The following is a 21,106-nucleotide window of genomic DNA, read 5'->3' on the forward strand; positions in this document are numbered from 1 at the left end:
CTACCCGAGCCTTCTTAATTTTGTATACCTCCTTGCATCCTCTTTGCCTCTCCTCCTCCAAACTCACCTGATTTACAACAGAAGTTATATTTATACTTTCTTCTCTCTTTCAAATCATTGGCATAGTCTGAGTGCAGCTCATGACCCAGCACTAATGCTGGCAGTACCCCTCTTCCCAAACCCAAAAAGCACCATTTATTCTTACCCTTTGTTTTCTGCCAATAACCAACTCTCCATCCGTGTATTGTGCAACCAACAGTTGCTTTCTTTACATGGATGCTTGTTAAAATACATACAGTAACCACTGTACTTACCATTTTCCTTGATCAGCTTGTCATCAGGTCCCAAGGAGGGATCCGCAAATGCTGTCTTCTCCTTCTTTTTCTTCTGAGCACCTGTAACCAATTCATGCTCCTCAGTGCTACTGGTACATGTCGACTGGCAATGATGCAACTCTTCGGCTGCAAGCTGGTACCCAGCTGGCCAGTAAGAGTTCAGTGAGGCGCTGTGGACCAGTGGAGTGTGCGCAATGTCTTGTGAGTGGGAAGAATCTTGAGAACATTTGGCAATCACTCCATTACTGTATTTCTCTGAAATCTGGAAAACACAAAGGGAGAAAAATTATCAGCAGACCAGCTCTTTTCTGAGATTACACAGGAACACCACAAAAATATCTTTGAAGTTTTAGCTGTGTTTTATTAGCTTCCTTGGAAAAAAGAATGGACTGTGTGTACACTGTGACTGAATGTGACCTATTTAATTTGAGAATCTGAGCCAACAACATTCCCTTCAACTACAAGTACAAATGTTTCACCTGAGCTTTGACTATGAGGGTAGGCTACTCTTGGACCAGAGTGTCCTAGGTGTTTGGTTGGATGAAAAGAATGATAAAAAAAACCTACTGAACTTTTCATTAAAGTGTTCAAGTATTATACCAAGTATCTATGTCAGGTGTTATCAAACTTCCTCCCCTAAACCTATATCCCATTGGCCAATTCCTTCATCCATCCATCAAACTAATCTAAAAGGTTGCCGTAATTCTTACCCTGAACACTAAACACAGAAGTGAATTCCAAAGCTTCACAACTGAGAAGTTTTTACTTGGGGTCTGATCTAAAGCACTTAAATTCACTCTTGAATGAATGAACACTGCTTCATCCTTGGTGAAGGGTGAATGAACACCCTTCTCTTCACCTTCCCCAAACCTTACAAACTACCGTAGATTCCGGACTACAGAGCACACCTGATTAAAAGCCGCACGCTCTAATTTTAGAAAGAAAATCAATTTTGTACTTGTACAGGCCGCACCAGACTTTAAGCCGCAGGTGTCCCACGTTGTTATATGAGATATTTACACAGAAAGATATTACATGTGAGGATTTTTTAACTTTTAATTAAATCCGTATGGTAACATAAACAAATATATATTGCAAATGCTTTTTTTCGAACAGTGCCTGTAACACAGCTACTTTTAAATATACATACGTATCGGTAACACACAAATTACGTTGCGTATACTTTTTTACTGAATAGTGCATGAACAACATTCCAATATCTCCTAACGACTGGTAAAAAAAATATATATACTGCAGCCTACCAGGAAAAGTTATTGATCGCCTTCTTCATCTTCCTCCTGCGCACTAAAACCATCAAAGTCCTTCAGTGTCCGAATTGAACAACCTCAGGATCTCGTCACTCACTTCAGTCTCTTCGTTGTCGCTCTCACTTGAGCGCACGCGGTCCTCTTCATCACGCAGCAGTCCAGCCTTTCGAAACCCGCTGGTGATGGTGGATGTTGTGACACGGCTCCACGCATTTAGGATCCACTGGCAGACTTGATGCTCTTCGCATGCGTCCTGTTTTGGTAAAGGATTTCTCGCCGCTCGTCATCCAAGCCTCCCACTCAACGCGCAGTGCCACTTTAAATGCCCGGTTCACGCTGATGTCCAGTGGCTGCAAATACTTCGTGGTGCCCCCAGGAATCACAGCTGGAATTGAGTTTGTACTCTTGATGGCAGCTTTCACTGAACTTTCATTGTCAGCTGCTTAAAAATCACCATTGGTGGAAGCTTTAGTCCGGATGCTGTGCAGCTCAGAACACAAGTAAAATGCGTTCTCTCATGGTCACTTGTTTTCAGTGTGATGGACGAGTCACCTTTTTTATTAACAGTCCGAGTGAGAGGCAGGTCAAACGTCAAAGGCACTTCATCCATATTTATGATATCATCTGGCCCGATGGAATTCTCCGCTATCTTTGTTTGAGTGAATGTGCGGAAGTTAGCAAGTTGTTCCTCGTGGTCGGGAGGGAGCTGCTGACACAGAGTCGTGCGTACGCTGACGGACAGGCCTTTTCGTCTCATAAATCTAAAACACCACGATGGCCCACCTCTAAAATCTTCGATTTTCATTTTGGTGGCGATTGCTTTAGCCTTCAGTCTGATCTGCATGGTGGAAACACCGCAGCCGCCTGCTCTCTGCGTGTTAACCCAGTCTTCAAGAAAGTTTTCAAGTTCGGGCCATCTGCTATGATTACCTCTGAAAGCTTTTGTCGTCTTTTTGCATTGACTCAGTTCTTCACGCTGGCGTCTCCACCGTCTCAACATCGATTCATTTATGCCAAGATTATGTGCAGCAGCTCGATTTCCTTCTTCAACCGCCAGATTGATCGCCTTTAACTTAAAAGCTGCATCATATGCTTTTGTTCGAGTGTTTTCCATGTTGATGAGGGTGAGTACAAATGACTGATTTACAATAATTTAATTGTGAAAGTGCGCTTGATTTATCGTACAATTTTATTGGACCTCTGTGAACTACTCATCAATTTTATTGGTCTACTGTTATGAGGCAAAATGTTTTTGGTGGCATGAAAAAAAAAACATGCATTAGCCACACCGTAGTATAGGCCGCAGTGTTCAAAGCGTGGGGAAAAAGTAGCGGCTTATAGTCCGGAATTTACGGTAGTACATGCTTCTATCATAATGCCACAAAATTAGAATAGCTTATAATCTGTGAAAAACTATTTCAACAACAACTTGCATTTGTATTGTATCTTTAATATAGTGAAATATACTCAGGAGCCGCTTTATTAGGTACATCTGCTTATTAAAGCAAATATCTAATTGCCAACCATGTGGCAGCAACTCAATGCATAAAATTATGTAGTCATGGTCAAGGGGTTCAGTTTGGAGGTAGGTAAAGTGGTAGGTGATTGGGGCTGGAGCAAAGGGCTCAGCCTGCTGTTGGGGGTTTTCTCTCAGGCAAGAAGTGATTGAGAAGTCGGAGGTGGTAATGGGTGAAAGGGTATGGAGGAAGGCGAATGGCAGGTTTCTGGGAAACAGAAAAATAAGCAGTGAATCAATAACTGTAGTGGTTTATTGTCCAGCAATGAAGGCATAGAGAGGATTTAATTAGACTAACTAAGGATTTGAAAAAGCATTAAGATATATTGTGGGTGCAAAACATTTAAGAGATGGAGGTCACTTTTAGTATTTTGTAAAGACAGTAAGCAATATGAGAAAGCTTTGGCATTAAAATCCGTGAGAGGGAAGAAAGTAACATTAAGGAATTATATTGAATGTCAGTGGTTTTGGGTAGTAATCTCTGCGGTGCCTTTAAATGTATCCATGGATCAAGTTAAAAATAATTCATTTGGGGAGAAGTTGTGGACACTAAACATTTAAAAGGGTTTCATGGTGGTTAAGAACAGATAGCTTCTTGGTGTTGATTAAATTTGATGGAAAAAAAGTTGCTGGATAGGGTTAATCTGTGCTGCTCCCTCTAAGATGTTTTCAGTGCCAAACATTTGGTCATGAGGCAGCTGTGTGTAAGGGTAAAAAGTGATGTGGTAGATGAGGTGGAGAACAGGATTATGGAAATTGTGGAGAAGGGATTACACCAAAATGTAGCAACTGTGAAGGGAGCATAGCTTTGCTTATGTAGGATGTCCTGTATAAAAGAAAGCTGTGGAAGTGCAGTGTATTTTGGTGGAAATGGGCATATCACATACAGACACTCTGCAGAAAGTACAGAAGACAGTGTCAATGGGACCCATTTCTATCCAGAATCCAGATAGATTAAATACAGGGTAAAGCACATGATTGTATAACAAAGGATTCTCTGATGTTGACAAACTAAAGTTTGTCACTTTCATGGCAGATGTGGTAAATTGTACAGCACAAACTAGAAGTAGGACAGAAAAAAAATTTAAGTTATATCAAAAGCTGCAGAAAAACATCTAGGGATAAAAGACTTAAATCTTGAAGTTATTAATGATACCTTACATGGAAGAGTAAATAATGTGCAGACTTCAAAGGACAGTTGTTAATAGTTTCTCTGCTCTCACAATGGAATGCTAGAAGCCTGTTACCTAACAGTCAAGATTTTAAGAAATTTATTGAACTTTCGAAGTAACTTCAAAGTTCAAAGTAAAATTTATTATCAGAGTAAATTCATGTCACCAGATACAACCCTGAGATTCTTTTTCTGTGGGCATACTTAGCAAATTTATAAAACATTAATTGTAACACTGTAAGCATCAGGAACGGTAAACTATAAACTGTACAAATGCAGATATAATTAGATAATGAGTATGAAATAACAACATAGCAGAGTCCTTAAATGAGTGTAGCTATTCCCTTTTGTTCAAGAGCCTGATGGTTGAGGGGTAGTAACTGTTCTTGAACCTGGTAGTGCAACTCCTGAGGCTCCTATACCTTCTACCTGATGGCAGAAGTGAGAAAAGAGCATGGCCTGGACGGTGAGGATCTTTCATGATGGATGCTGCTTTTCTACGGCAATGTTTCATGTAGATGTGCTCATTGGTTGGGAGAGTTTTTACCCATGATGTACTGGGCCGAATCCACTACCTTTTGTAGGATTTTCCACTCAAAGGCACTGGTGTTCTCATACCAGGCCGCAATTCAGCCAGTGAGCACACTTTCCACCACACATCTATAGACGTTTGCCAAGGTTTTTGATAACATGCAGACGCCTGAGGAACTGGAGGTGTTATCATGCTTTCTTCACAATAATATTTATTTGATGGGTCCAGGACTGGCCCTCTGAGATAGCAACACTCGGGAATTTAAAGCTACTGATCATCCGATGATTGCTGGCTCATGGACCTCTGGTTTCCCTCTCCTGAAGTCTACAATCATTTCCTTGGTCTTATTGACATTGACTGAGAGGCTGTTGTTATTACACATTCAGCCAAGTTTTCAATCGGGGGACATGGGTGCGTGTGATGGTTCCTCCCTGTTCTGGTGGACAAAGCGAGCATAGAAGGCATTGAGCTCATCTGGAAGCGAAGCTCTGCTGTCCCCTGTTGCAATACTTAACTTTGTAGAAGGAATTACCAAATAAATCTGATGTTATAAGTGTTCAGGAAACCTGGTGGAAATCTTTCTGAAATTTTAAGACACAAGGTTCTGGTCATGCAAGACGCGATTGGAAATGGGCAATGGAGGAGGAGTGACTATCTTTGTCAAAAGTGGGATAGCACATAGAGTTATGGGAAATTGGAGTCATTCATGAGTCAATTAAGGCTGTAATTTCGAGAAAGAATAGTAAAGTACAGATAATAATTTTTTATAATCCTTGTGAACGGTTAATGCCTGATATACTAGAAAAGTGAGTGGAAATGGGAAAATGAGGTTATGTGATCTGAGGATTTTAATGCCCATGGTACTATGTGGGATTATAGTGACAGAAATATGAATGGGACGATGGTGGATGACTTTCTGGAAGAAAAAGTGTTTGGTGTGTGTGAATGATAGTAGAAGTACAAGGAGGAATCTATTTAACAACACTATTTCTGCTGTAGATCTTATACTGGTATCTGAGAATACAGCAAGTGGTGTAACTGGGAAGTGTATAATGATACAACAGTGGGGAGTGATCATTTCCCCATTATCTGTACAATGGGGATAGAAATGTATCAAAGGAAAGGTTCTCATATCCCCAGATGGAATTTTGAAAAGGCAAATTGAGATGTATTTGATGATTTATGTGAAAGTAGATTTTCTGATCATTTGGTTTTGGAGGATATTGAGTTGAGTAATAATACCCTGAGCTCTGTACTCAACTCAATAGCTAAGGAATCAATTCCCAGACAGTTGGGAGATAATAAAAGCAAAGCAGTTCCCCAGTGGATGGATGAATTTAACAGCTGTGAAGGTGTGCATTAAAGCTTTTAGGAAAGTTAGGCAGTGTTAGTCCTTCTCATTTTTCATGCAATATAAAAGAGCTCAAGCTATTTGGAGGTCGATATGCCTGTTCTGTTTTTGGTTTTTGTGCAGGGAGGAGGGATTTGGGGGTTAATGATAGTGCTGTCCTTCTTTTCTTGGTTTCATGGCTATCTGGAGAAGAAGAATTTCAGAGTTGTATACTCTGATAATAAATGAACCTTTGAACCTATAATGAGAAAAGTAGTGAAAATGACAAAGAAAGTGTATTTGAGAATGTACTGTGATAGTGTTGGGAAAGAGATCCAGGTAGGGGAAGTTAAGGATATGATATGGAAAATGCAGGGAGTTTTAAAAAAGAACTTGATGCATTACCAATTTTGTATGTTGGGGAGAAAGTTGCAGTTACTGACTGATAAAGCAGACTTATTAGCAAAACCACATGCCAGTGTACATAGTTCAGCTGATTTAAATAACGAGAGTTCTTAATAGAGAAACAGTTTTGGCAAGCAAGCTAAGAAAAAAATCCAGTTCCAATTCCTGCTTGGATATTGAATTTACTTTGTCTGAACTTAAAGGGGCTATTAATGGTGATGGTCAGACATCACCTGGCAAAGATGATATTTATTACAATATGTTTACATGGTTATCAGATTCAAAACTTAAGGGGTTTTTAAATTCTTTACTACAATATAGGTTGAACAGCAACTTCCTCTCTCCTGGAAATTGGTGGTTGTTATTCTGATATTGAAATTTAGTGAGGATCAATCAGATTCTTCCATAATGGACCTATTTAGCTAACTTTACATGTCTGTAAGATAATGGAATAAATGTTTATAGTAAGGCTTTCTTATCTTGTGGAAAGCAGTGGAAAATTAGCTGTATACCAATCTGGATTTTGTAAAAGAGAGCAACCGTGAACTTGGTGTGGCAGGAAAGCAACATCCATCATCAGAGACCCCCACCACCCAGGTTGTGCTGTCTTCTCGTTGTTGCCATCAGGAAGGTGGTACAGGAGCCTCAGGATTCACACCAGGTTCATGAACAGTTACTGCCCCTCAACCATCAGGCTCCTGAATCAGAGGGGATAACTTCACTCAACTTCATTTGCCCCATCACTGAAGATCAAGCTGAAAACTAATTGTATAACCAATGGCACAGGTAATTCAGCAACATGAAGGCCAGATATTGTGGCTTTTTACCCATCTACACAGACGGTTTAAAAGATCCAGTGAAAGGTTGTTCAAGCGTTTCTGTTTATGTTCCAAAGTTTCAGGTGACTATTAAGAAAAGATTATCAGACAAAGTACCAGTATTCATATCTGAGATGGTTGCTATTATTTTAGCCTTGATTATGTACTTCTGTACTCTGATTCATTCTGGGTTTTGACATCTATTAAAATAGAGATTTCAAATTGTTGGCCAGACATTCTTCTTGAGATTGGACAACATCTGTTGAGGCTGCAGGGTCAAGGCCTGTGTCTGCATTTCATGTGGGTTCTTGTCCATGTTGGGGTTGAAGGAAACGAGGTGACAGACATTCTTGCCAAGCAATCACTTGACATTAAGAATGTAAAGGTAGTGGTGCCTTTGCATAAAGGGGAGGTGAAAGCTGTAATTAAAAAGTCTATTTGATCATGTGGCAACTTTAAGGAAAAGGAAAGACCATATTTATATAAAATTCAGAGGAAGGTAGGAACTCAACTTGGAGATGGATATAAAAAGAGAGAAGAAATTATACTTACATATTTACAGATTGGACATACAAGGTTGAATTAATTCCTTGTTCAGAATTAATATGCACGAATACTGGCATCTGTAGGGAATGTACTTGTCAAGAAATGGTTCAGCATACGAGGTGCAAAGGAAACATCTAATTGCTAAATTGAGATATTTGGGACAGACACAGTTCAACATGGAAACTTTGTTAGGATATCACTGGCATTGTAATATACATTTGGATATTTGACTTTTTGAAAAGCATTAGACATTCTGATATTATTTGAGGTTTTTTTTAGGGGGGGGGGTGCAGAATTTAGTAGGTATACTTCCTGTCTCTGCTCCACAGTCCCACTCAGTAGTTGGCGGTAATGAACCTTATGCTGGTCTGCTAACTGCCATTAAATTTCGCAAGATGAAGGAGACGTTCAGTTGTTGTTGTTCAAACTAAACTTCAGGATGGAGGAGAAATTTGACCTATGTGACTTTGACCATGGGATAATTGTTGGTGCCAGATCAATGGATTGAATATCTCAAACTGCTGATCTCCTGGGATTTTCACACATAACAGTCTCTAGAGTTTAGAGAATGGTGTGAAAACAACAAAAAAAGAATCCAGTGAGTAGTAGTTCTGTGGGCAAAAGTGCCTTTTTAATGAGAGAGGTCAGGAGAATGGCCAGACTAATTCAAGCTGACAGGAAGGCAACAGTAACTCAAAACACCATGCATTACAACGGTGTATCACGGAACACAAAACCTAACATAAATGGCAGTGATGCTTCACTCACAGATGAACTCAACACTTTTTATACTCACTTTGAAAGGGAGAATAAAACTACAGCTATGAGGATGCCAGCAGCATCCAGTGACCCTGTGACCTTTCTCTTGGATGCCAACATCAGAACATCTTTCAAGAGGATAAACCCTCTCAAAGCGACTGGCCCTGATGATGGACCAAGTAAGGCTCTGAAAACCAAAAAGCTGGTGTATTCAAAGATATTTTCAATCTCACTTTACTGCAATCGGAAGTTACCACCTGCCTTAAAAGGTCAATAATCATACCAGTGCCCAAGAAGAGTAGGGTGAGCTGCCTTAACAACTATCGTCCAGTAGCACCCACATCTATGGTGATGAAACGCGTTGAGAGGTTGGTTAGGGCTAGAATCAACTACTGCCTAAGCAAATTGCAATGTGTCCAGGTACTTGCTTATCGCCACAATAGGTCTACAGTGGACGCAATCTCATTGGCTCTCCACTGGGCCTTGGATCACCTGGACGATACTATTACTTAGGTCAGGTTGCTGTTCACCGACTACAGCTCAGCTTTCAACACAATCATTCCTGAAGGTCTGATCAAAAAGCTCCAAAACATGGACCTCTGGACCTCTCTCTGCAACTGTATCCTCTACTTCTTCACCAGAAGACCGCAGTCTATGCAGATTGGAAATAACATCTCCATCTTGCTGATAATCAACACTGGCGCACCTCAAGGATGTGGGCTTAGCTCACTGCTCCACTCTCTCTACACCCATGAATGTGTGGCTAGGCAAAGCTCAAATGCCATCTATAAATTTGCTGATGACTCAGCTATTGTTGGCAGAATTTCAGATGGTGATGAGGGGAGTGAGAAAGATCAGCTGACTGAGTGGTGTCGCACTCAACATCAATAAGACCAAAGAATTGATTGTGGACTTCAGAAAGGGTAAGATGAGGGCACACATACACCAGTCTTCATTGAGGGATCAGTTGTGGAAAGGGTGAGCAATTTCAAGTTCCTGGGTGTCAGCATCTGAGGATCTATGCAATCGATGTATCGATGCAATTGCAAAGAAGGCATGACAGTGGCTATATTTCATGAGGAGTTTGAGGAAATTTGGTATGTCATCAAAGTCCATCACAAATTTCTATAGATGTACCATGGAAAGCATTCTAACTGGTTGCATCATTATCTGGTAGGTGGGGGTGTGGGGAGGTGCACTGCACAGGATTGAAATAAGCTGCAGAGTGTTGTATGCTCAGTCAGCTCCATCATGAGCACTAATCTCCACAGTATCCAGGGCATCTTCAAGGAGCGATGCCTCAAAAAGGTGGCGTCCATCATTAAGGACCCCCATCACCCAGATCATGCCCTCTTCTCATTGCTTCCATCAGAAAGGAGGTACAGGAACCTGAAGGTACATGCTCAACAATTCAGTGCATCTTTTCCATTGATTAAAAGGAATAATTGAATTAGATATACAGAGGGAAAGGAAGAGAGAGGTGGAAGTGCTCAGGAGAAAATGTTTTGGGTCTGGTGTACAAAATATTTTAATTACTGGGGGTTCCAACTTCACATAAAATTATAATGGACCTCTTCCTTCCCCAGTCACTTCAGTGTACCATTCTACAGATGGGCCAAACTGTCCCATTTCAATAAGACATCCAGTATTTAAAAGAGAAAGCTGCTGCATAGTTTGCCAAAGCAGGTCACCCTGCTTATAGACAATTGAGCCTGGGTTGGACCCCAGGTTGAATGACCTCAGATTCACCTGACCGATACAGTGGATAGAATTCTGTGGTTCATTGCTGAGCTCCACAATGAATTCAAACCTTCTTCAAAACAATCTGTCCAGCAAGAACTTCCACGAACCACGGAGGGAAAACCCGTTTCACAAAGCAAAATAATCCAGGGCCACATCACTTTAAAAAAATTTTTTGAAATACCCTGTTGGAACTTTAAGGTGTGTTTGTGTTGTGTGATTTGACTGGGCTTTGGCTGCAGTGTTAGCATCACAATGATGTCTTTACTCTGTCTCAGATCCAAGTCCCCGTGGACTTGCTCAAATGAGTTAGAGGCCAGGTTTCCTGAAGCAAGTGACTCACTTCCTGACACCCCAATGACTTTCCATCATCTTCAAAGCACACGTCAGGATTGTGACAAAATACTCTTCACTTGCCCAGACAAGTGCAAGCTCTAAAGCTCTCTAAAAGCTCAAAACGATCCAGAATAACACACCCCTTTCATCCACAACCGTAAACACTTATTTCCTCAGTAAACTGCGAAAGCGATAGGTACTTTCTGCAAACGTACTTTATCTATTCACCAAGAAGAACAAGGACGGCACCCAAGGGAAACCACATACTACCTCCATTATAAAACACATCGCAATTTCTTCATCATTACTGGTGCTGAGTCCTGAAACAATTGTGGGAGTACTTTCTCTAGAAAGATCAGCAGACCTTCAGTGCCACTATCTCAAAGCCATTTAGGGATGGGCAATAAACGCTGTCTGGAACTCATATCCTGAAAACTGGATTTAAAAAAATGCTCCAAAAGAGGTGATTACTTTGGAAGACAAGTCTTTCCACTTAGAGAGAAAAAAATATCACAAAATAAAAGTCAAGGGAAAGATGCAGCTGGTGCATGATTTGTAAGCAGCCATTTTCTTTAACATTGTATGTTAAAATCAGCCCTGCAGTTTCTTTCAATAATAACAAGCTCTGACTTAAACAAAGCAAGGAACTTCACAGAAGCTATTTTTTACATATTAAAGGAACTTTGGGATATTGACTGTGCAGCAAAATGGCAGTAAGATCAGTCACTGTTTTATTGAAATGTGCAGCAGATATATGGGGCGAAATAGATTACTCCGGCTCTGTTGCTCATTTCCAAATTCCCTGAACAGATAATAAAAGAGTAACAAACAGAAATATGCCAATTGGCCCTTTGTGCCAAACCTGTCGTTCAATAAGATTGTGGTTGATTACTTACTTCAGAACCACTGTTCTGTACCAATCCCATAGGGACATAAGAAATGCAAATAGATCTTGCTTTCCCCACCACAATGGGATCCCTTTACATCGTATTCATGTTATTAAATGTCTGCAAGTTTAATATCAAACAACAATACCTTCCCATATTTGACAGTTGGGGTTGCAGTGTACTGGAGATTTAGTCAATTACATCAGGAGATCTGGGGAGGAAGTAAAAGAACAGGCTTTCTGCTGGATATTTAAGTGTGTGGCAACTTGTCTCTACTAGCAACTGAGCTGCATACGGCCTGTTTAACAGCTGCCTGCATACCATATATCGGAAGGAATAGCCTCAGCAAATTGCTCAAGTGAATGAAGCTTGTGATATTTCATAGCAAATTGCTCTCTCTAGTGACTACTTTGCAGCTATTCACTCAGGACTGGAAAGGACAACTTTGGAGCAAGATTACCTACTGGCCTTTAACACACATCAGTTGCCCAGAGAATCCCTTTTTATCATTCTGGTGGGCAGCACATATATGCCCACAATCATATCTGGATCACAACTCAGCAGTTATTTAACTCATACTTTACTGGGTCCAGAGGAATTAATTTAATGACAAGCTCTTCCTTAGTCCTAAATACCCATCCAGCATGGTTTGGCATGTTGTCAGATAACCCTTCCTGTCAGGAACAAAACTCAGATGAAACAGGAATATTCAGCAGGTAAAAGGTCTCTTTTACACTGGTAAATGTAAAGAATGTTCTTGCCTGTGTTCAGTGAGATAGTGATCCACCTCATCTTCCCACCACACACTCCAAACTGCTTCTCTGCACTGTCTCAATTCTCTATTCAAAAGTTGCTGGAGGAACTCAACACATCCGGCAGCACCTTTGAAGGGACATCATGAAAGGTTTTGGTCCAAAATGTTGCCTGTTTACTCATTTCCATAGATGCTGACTGATTCGCTGAGTTCCTCCAGCATTTCGTGTGTATTGCTCCGGACTTCCAGTATCTGCAGAATCTGTTGTGATTTTACACAAGTTTCTGCTTTTGCAATACCATCAAGGAAACCAGTCATACTGATGGGGAACTGTGGCTGATCTGAAAGGAATACTGCGTGGAGTTTGCAGGTTCTCCCTCTGACCATGTGAATATCTCCCAGGTGCTCTTGTTTCCTTTTAGATTCCAAATGTATACTGGTGATAATGACCCTAATTACCCCCACTGTAAATAAATTACCTCTGGTGTAGAAGGTGGTAGGAAAACTAGGACAGTTCATGGGCATGAGAAAAAGAATGTTACAGAAAATCAGAGGGCGAGTGGCACTGATGGGATAAGAAGCAGCACTGACTTGATAGGCAGAATAGCTTCCAGGTCAAAAGAAAACATAAGTTTGAATTCTATTACTAAATCACCAAACCACATTCAATTTTCTCCAAAACAACTTTCAGTTGTCAATAACTATTACACTTTTCCTTCTGTGATGCTCGAGTTCTAACTACTACCATCTGGTTTACCTTCTCATGGTCCAGTTCTTCCACTGAATCGCAGAAGACCTCGCTCTCTGAGTCGCTCGTGAACTGATTGGCATCGACTACATCTGCTGTGCAATTAAAGTCACTGCCTGAACACCAAAATGAAAAGTTGGTGTTAAACAAAACACATCTCTTTATCCATGGGTTTGAAGAATTTTAAAGTTGAGCCTTGGTGTTGCCCAATATTTACTTGAGTTAGTTCATGATCTGTTTTTACAGATCACAATTTTCCATCTGAGTGTCAAAACAGGACGCTCATTATAGACCATAACATCAACATTAAATTTTCATGCTGCAAACAATTGCTTCGAGATGCAAAGGAGCTGGTTGTTTTCAATTTTAAAAATTCACCAACTAAAAACTGTATTTTACGACTGGTTCCCTGAACCTTATGATCAGTGAGCAGGCACGATCTCCATGGTACAGGAGGAAATTTGGAAGAAAGAAGTGGATTATTTTACACGGAACCTTTGTCCAGTCAGATTCATTAGTTGAACTGAGCATATTTTGTGAGTTTGTTGCAGAAAGGAGACTAATTTGAAATGACACAAAATGTTTCAAGTATTAAACCATAGATATTATGAGCTATTTACAGATAAAGATAAGATTCCTACCTTTTGCAGGGCAGCAGATATTAATAGTCGAGTAGAAGAAACAAGAGAAAGTAACAGAAAGAGCCTTTGACACAGTGATACAGAGGTTCCATGATGTGAACAGTGAGCGGCACGGTAGCATTATGGTTAGCACAATGCTCTACAGTACAGGCAACCTGGGTTCAATTCCCACCACCGCCTGTGAGGAGTTTGTACGTTCTTCCCATTACTACGTAGGTTTTCTCCAGATGCTCCAGTTTCCTCTCACTGTCCAAGGTGTACTAGTTGGTAGATTAATTGGTCATTATAAATTGTCCTGTGATTAGGCTACAATTAAATTGGGGGATCGCTGGGCTGGTATTCAGGCGCTGTATCTCAATAAATAAATCAATGAACTTAAGTAATGGATCTTGTTTATTGCTAGGTAAACAGGTTTAGAGGCAACTCTGCCTTTTGTGACTTTTATTTTTGTAAGATTTTTCTTACAGCTGACACAGATGATGCACAGTGCAAAAGCTACCCAGCCCACCAGGCTCTTCATTAGGGCCACAAACAATCAGCTGGAGGAACTCAGCAACTCGAGCAGCATCTGTGGGAGGGAAAAAACTGTCGACATTTAAGTTCAAAACCCAGCTCTTCATTGGTCTTGCTGCCTTGCTCTTTTACCACAGTTTTGTAATGTTGAGTAATACATTTCCTGCTCTTCAAACATGCATCCCAGTTCCTTTCAAGTCTTCCCCCACCTATTGTCTTCTGGTCTGCATTACTCTTTGGGTGGATAAAATTCCCCTTGCATTCTTTGATTCATTTTCTAGCTGCCATACCTGTAACTCTTTGAAGAATAGTGGAGCTCTCCAGAGGCCGTGGTTCTTTGCCATTTTCTAGCTGTAAAGTCTCAACCTCTGGATCACGAACTTCACCTTCTGAATGAACGTTATTCATTTGACGTGTCTCATGACTACTGACACCATCTTGCTCAACATCCTCTTGAAATCGGACTGTCTTTCCTACAAAAACAGACAGTATTGAACAAAAGCTGTTCCAGGTCTACGTAGTGTTTAGACTAGTGGTCGCCAACCCGTCGATCGCGATCGACTGTTTGATCTTTTGAGACTTTCTCAGTAGATCCGGAACAAAAAATGAAAAATAAATACACAAGTACTGTTGAGAGATTGTTTCCGGGTTGCGGGGTTTTAGTTCCGTTCTTTCTGCCCAGTGCGCATGCGTGTAGCTCCCCCGCACTGCACAGTGTAATTCAGTGGTCCCCAACCACTGGGCCGCGAGGAAACGATATGAGTCAGCTGCACCTTTCCTCATTCCCTGTCACGCCACTGTTGAACTTGAACCCACACAAGGTCATCAGTCACCTAAATGTCGAGATACCCTTGTGGCAGGGATCACTGGTTGGCCTTGGGTGGCCGGTGGGAAGTGCCGTTGGTACTGGCCCAGAGCGCGGTCGGCGGGAAATGCCATTGCTACCGGCCCGGAGCGCGGACAGATGAGTACCGCCTCTAAACCTGTTTTGCACACTGAATGTTCATGGGGAACCCGGTGCTAAAATATTCGCAGACGATTTAATTCAGGTTCAGGGTTCTGTAAGTATCAGAGCAGCTACCTCGCTGCGATCTACTGAAACAAACTTTTGTCGGCCGATAAATCCTACGGGGGGGGGGGGGGGGGGGGCGGGCACCCTGTCGCAATCGGCCGCTCTCTCTGGACTGCGACCGCCGCGGCCCTGACACAGGGACCTCCTGCCCTGACCTTATCCTCTCACCCCACCCACGACAAGCCGCACCTGGCTAAGGCGTCTGGTGGCAGGCGGGCGGAGGCCGCAGTTCGGGCCGGGAGGCTGTCTGAGGCAATGAAGCTCTCAAAACGGCTTCGGCACCTTGAGTCCAAGCACCCCGCACTTAAAAACAAACCTGTTGAGATTTCTCAGCGGAAAAAACATGTGCAAGCAGGACAGAGCTAAGTGCCGACAGCCGTGAAATTGCGGAATAGACTGGACATAAGGAACCTGTATTGGTGCATTCCTGTCGTGTTTAACACCACCCCTCTCCCCCCCCCCCCCCCCCCCACCGTTGGCTGGTCTGCAAGAATATTGCCAATATTAAACAGGTCTGCGGTGCAAAAAAAGGGTGGGTACCCCTGGTGTTTATACATTATTTCTACTTCCAGGTTACAGGCTTTTACTTCCGGTCTTTTCTGCCCCGGTGCGCATGCGTGTAACTAGTCAACCTCGCTCTTCACTAAGGCTGAGGTAGGGGATCTTGGGCTTAAAAAGGTCGGTGACCACTAGTTTAGACTTTATATATTGCTTTTCAGGAATATTTAATTCCCAGTCCTGCTCTGAGAATATCTAGAATTACCATTCCTCTCTGCTCCAGTTTCTTCCTCATAATGCTTAATGCTGTTAACTCTAACAGTATCACCCATTGTTAGCAGCATTGTTAAAATAACTCTCTTCTGGATTTATTCTTTCAAAACTACTTTCCCCTTTACTATTTGACTTTAACTCCTCCCACTCCACAATGATTACAGACCAATAGCTCCAACCTTGACCATAATGAAGTAGTAGCCCACATCACCACCATTCTCCCAGACAATCTAGACCCCCTTTCAATCTGCTTCCTGGAAAAATAAATCCACAGAGGACATCATCTGCCTTGCACTACATTCACTATGAAGCTTTGGATTACCTCAACAATAAGAATATTTATGTTAGGATGCCATTCATTTAAGATTGAACTGTAGTCAACACCACTACACCAAATAAGCTCACCTCCAAATTTGGACCTTTGTCTTGGGGTTCCAATCTGTAAATTACTTCTGGACTTTCTGACCTGCAGACCTTAATTGATTAGAATTGGTCATAATATTTCATCCACACTGACCCTTAACACTGGTGCTCTCCAAGCTTGCAAGATTGGTGCTCTATCCTCTGTATATCCACAATTGTGTGGCCCAATGCAGCACCAACTTAGCCTTCAAGTTTGTCAATGATGTTGCCACTGTTGTCGTTCAGATTGACAACAATGCTGAGCTAGAATAGAGGAAAGAGATTGGGAACCTCATATCATGCTGTCCAAACAACCACCTAGCCTTTAATGTCAGCAAGATGAAAAAGTTGGTTGTTGACCTAAGGAAGTGGGAAGGTAAACACAATTCTGTCATCATCAATGGAATTGCCTTAGAGATTGTTAACAGCTTCAACGACTTAGGCATCCATGCCGTCAGCAACCTTGCCTGGTCTCATCTTACCGATGCAGAAAAAGCATCAGTGTGTGTACTTTCTTATGCATCTAAGAAGATTTGGCTTGTCTATGAGATTCTCTCAATCTTCTATAGTTGCACTGCAGAAAGTATCTGTTGGGATGTATCTCAGCCTGGTATGGCAACTCTTCTGCTCTAGACCAAAAGAACTGGCAGAGAGTGGTAAGCAGTGTCCAGTCCATCATAGACTCTTCACTTCCTTCCATCCAGATCATCTTTACCGTGCACTGCTTCAGGAAAGCTAAGGATGCTTTTTACCTTAGCCATTCCCCTTTTCACATTTTACTTTCTGGGAAAAGATTCAGGAGCTTGAAAGCCCCAAAAAAAACCCCAGCTTCTCCACTACCATCAAACTTCTGAAACAATCACCTCTTTCACCTCCCCATTCCTGCTGGTGATGCATTTTTCTTAGTCTCTTAATTCTCCCTCTCTTGGTTATTCCATTACTGATATTTGAATATTTTTCCCACACCACTTCAGATTGCACCATTCTGTTTTGTGCTTGTCGTTCCACTTAACATGAACATATACACAGTTTACTGTGATTAATGTGATTAAGCTTCATGTGATTAAGGAATTTCATTATACCCTGGTGTATATGACAATGAACTGATTTGAATCTGAATCTGTATTCTGCTTCCAGGTTTATATTTTTAATGTCTCTATGTATTTTTGTTTTATTTTGTTTTGATTTAAGTATGAAGTGTTCTCTCAGTACAGCCATCTACAAACCCCATTTCCAGAAAAGTTGGGATATTTTCCAAAATGCAATAAAAACAAAAATCTGTGATATGTTAATTCACGTGAACCCTTATTTAACTGACAAAAGTACAAAGAAAAGATTTTCAATAGTTTTACTGACCAACTTAATTGTATTTTGTAAATATTCCCAAATTTAGAATTTTATGGCTGCAACACACTCAACAAAAGTTGGGACAGAGTTAAAATAAGATTGAAAAGTGCACAGAATATTCAAGTAACACCGGTTTGGAAGACTCCACATTAAGCAGGCTAATTGGTAGCAGGAGAGGTATCATGACTGGGTATAAAAGTAGCATCCATCAAAGGCTCAGTCTTTGCAAGCAAGGATGGGTCGTGGCTCACCCCTTTGTGCCAAAATTTGTGAGAGAATTGTTAGTCAGTTCAAATGGAACATTTCCCAACACAAGATTGCAGAGAATTTAGGTCTTTCAACATCTACAGTACATAATATTGTGAAAAGATTCAGAGACATCTCAGTGCGTAAAGGTCAAGGTCCGAAACCACTGCTGAATGCGCGTGATCTTCGAGCCCTCAGGTGGCACTGCCTAAGAAACCGTCATGCTACTGTGACAGTTATAGCCACCTGGGCTCGGGAGTACTTCGGAAAACCATTGTCACTTAACGCAGTCCATCACTGCATCCAGAAGTACAACTTGAAACTGTATTATGCAAGGAGGAAGCCATCCATCAACTCTATGCAGAAACGCCGGCGAGTTCTCTGGGCCCGAGCTCATCTCAGATGGACCAAAAGACTGTGGAACTGTGTGCTGTGGTCAGATGAGTCCACATTTCAGCTAGTTTTCAGAAAAAAAATGGGCGTCGAGTTCTCCGTGCCAAAGATGAAAACAACCATCCTGATTGTTATCAGCAAAAGGTGCAAAAGCCAGCATCTGTGATGGTATGGGGGTGCATCAGTGCCCATGGCATGGGTGAGTTGCATGTATGTGAAGGTACCATTGACTCTGAGGCATATATTAGGATTTTAGAGAGACATATGTTGCCATCAAGGCGACGTCTCTTCCCGGGACGTCCATGCTTATTTCAGCAGGACAATGCCAGACCACATTCAACAGCGTGGCTTTGTAGACACAGAGTGTGTGTGCTTGACTGGCCTGCTGCCAGTCCAGATCTATTCTCCTATTGCAAATGTATGGCGCATCATGAAGAGGAGAATCAGACAACGGAGACCACGAACTGTTGAGCAGCTGAAGTTTTAAATCAAGCAAGAATGGACAAAATTTCCAATTGCAAATCTACTACAATTAGTATCCTCAGTTCAAAAACGATTACAAAGTGTTATTAAAAGGAAAGGTGATGTAACACAATGGTAAACATGCCTCTGTCCCAACTTTTGTTGAGTGTGTTGCAGCCATCAAATTCTAAATTTGTGTATATTTACAAAATACAATTAAGTTGGTCAGTAAAACTATTGAAAATCTTTTCTTTGTACTTTTGTCAGTTAAATAAAGGTTCACGTGAATTAACATATCACAGATTTTTGTTTTTATTGCATTTTGGAAAATATCCCAACTTTTCTGGAAATGGGGTTTGTATTATACTTCGTCAAGACACATTCACCAGGGTTAACAAGTTGCTGGATTTGTTGCGCTCCCATGAATCAAAGCTCTGAGGTTTTGCTGTTTCACTTGCTTCTAGTCATTCAAATTGCCCAAGAAAGATCTTTACTTCTGTCTTGTTTCACACCGGTTTATTTCAACCTTGAATCACATCACCAGCTTTACATCTGACAAGAGTTATTGACCTGAAGAGTTAACCTCTACAATTGCTGCTTGACTCTCTGAGTAAGTCTACTTTGCTCTTTTCATTGGCAACATCGTAATGAGTGACCAGGATAGATGAAGGCTTTAAGAGGATCCAGAGTGAAAGAAGCAGACGTGATTTAATGTGGATCAAAATAAAATGAGGTCCCCATTCTCCCAGATCACTCCTCTTCTTCCCTGTTTGCAACTCTCCTGGTGTCCCAACCCAAACTCACCACACATTCCCCTGGCTCCTGATGTGTTCTACCTTCTTTTGAAGATGTCCTTATTCTCTAATTGCTCCTATACACATACAGACCAGATTTACAGCTTATCCGCAGGGTTAATCAAAGACACCCTCCAAACCCTTGCCCTACATCTTAACAAGTTTCTTTTATCTCCATTGCAGTTCTGATGAAGTCTTCATCTTGAAAGATTAACTGTTCCCCTTCTCACAGGTGCTGCCTGACAAGCTGAGTATTTCTAGCATTGTCTATTTTAGATTTGAAACATCTGTCATCTTTTTACAAACAATTCACAAGAACTGACATCCAGCTGCCTGAATCACTTCACCACCAAGGCCCCAACTGGGACTCCTCTGGAAGAATCCCCAACACTATCCCACAGACTCGAATTATACCTCTCAGTTCTGGTCTTCTCACTCCTAAACACACTCAACCCCAGCCTCACTGTGAATTCACTCTCAACCACTTTTCAGAAATATCCAAAACCTTGGACACAAGTGCCACTGTAGCAGGTCAATGACAAAACGGTCTTTGGTATGCTCTATAATGACCATGCACTACAACTCTAATGGAGCACTACAATTTCCCTCAATAACTAGTGTTCATATCGTTAAAAAAATTGGATAGCCTTTCAGGGAAATTTCGTCATAGAGGTTTTTTAAAGACTGGAATATGCTGACTGGAAGTGGTACAAGCAGATCCTCTGGAGAATTTCAATAGGACACTTTTTTTTAAATGAGGACAAATTGAAAGGATTCTGCATGAGAATCTACAGCGTGGAATAAAACTGGGCAACTCTTTCAAAGAACTGCTTCTGGTGGAACAGTAAAATGTGACTTAACTGAAAGAGGCAACAAAGGTTAATAAACAGGGAAACTGCATTGGGACTCACTTACAAAGGAAGTGAATTGCAAAATAGTGGAACTGTATTAAAATCATGTTGATTACACAAGGTTTGGGTAGCTATTGTGCACTCCCCATTATGGAAAGGATGCGACTTTATAAAGATCCACAAAATAAAAAGAGAACAGAGTAGATAAAGTAACAATTAGGGACTACCTTGTGAGGAAAGAGAACATAAAGGGGTACATTGATCAGGGTCTTAGGGTGATGGGTGAGATGGGAACCTGAGGCAATAGTATGCCAGGGGAATGATTGGGGAGTTAGAGCTAGGTAACATGGGGTATCAGTCCAGGGGGAAGGGATGATAAGGGAGTAATGGGGGGGGGGCCTCATTTTGTTCTGATTGGGCAGTATGAAGAAGGTATTGCCACTTGTGTAGACTATAATCAATAATAAAT

The 21,106-nt window shown here is 41.4% G+C and overlaps 1 protein-coding gene across 1 annotated transcript in view; it reads right to left on the reverse strand.

Annotated features, from left to right (window-relative positions):
- Positions 1-21,106, reverse strand: part of LOC132384921 (acyl-CoA-binding domain-containing protein 5-like) — a 90,499-nt gene that overhangs the window by 33,768 nt on the left and 35,625 nt on the right. Inside the window, exons 6-8 of the mRNA XM_059956560.1 lie at positions 14,590-14,772; positions 13,155-13,261; positions 315-597 (exon numbers count right to left, since the gene is read on the reverse strand). Of these exons, the coding sequence (XP_059812543.1) occupies positions 315-597; positions 13,155-13,261; positions 14,590-14,772 (573 nt within the window). The remainder of the gene's footprint in view (positions 1-314; positions 598-13,154; positions 13,262-14,589; positions 14,773-21,106) is intronic.

Source organism: Hypanus sabinus, chromosome X1 (genome assembly GCF_030144855.1).
Source record: "Hypanus sabinus isolate sHypSab1 chromosome X1, sHypSab1.hap1, whole genome shotgun sequence".
NCBI classification, from domain to species: domain Eukaryota; kingdom Metazoa; phylum Chordata; class Chondrichthyes; order Myliobatiformes; family Dasyatidae; genus Hypanus; species Hypanus sabinus.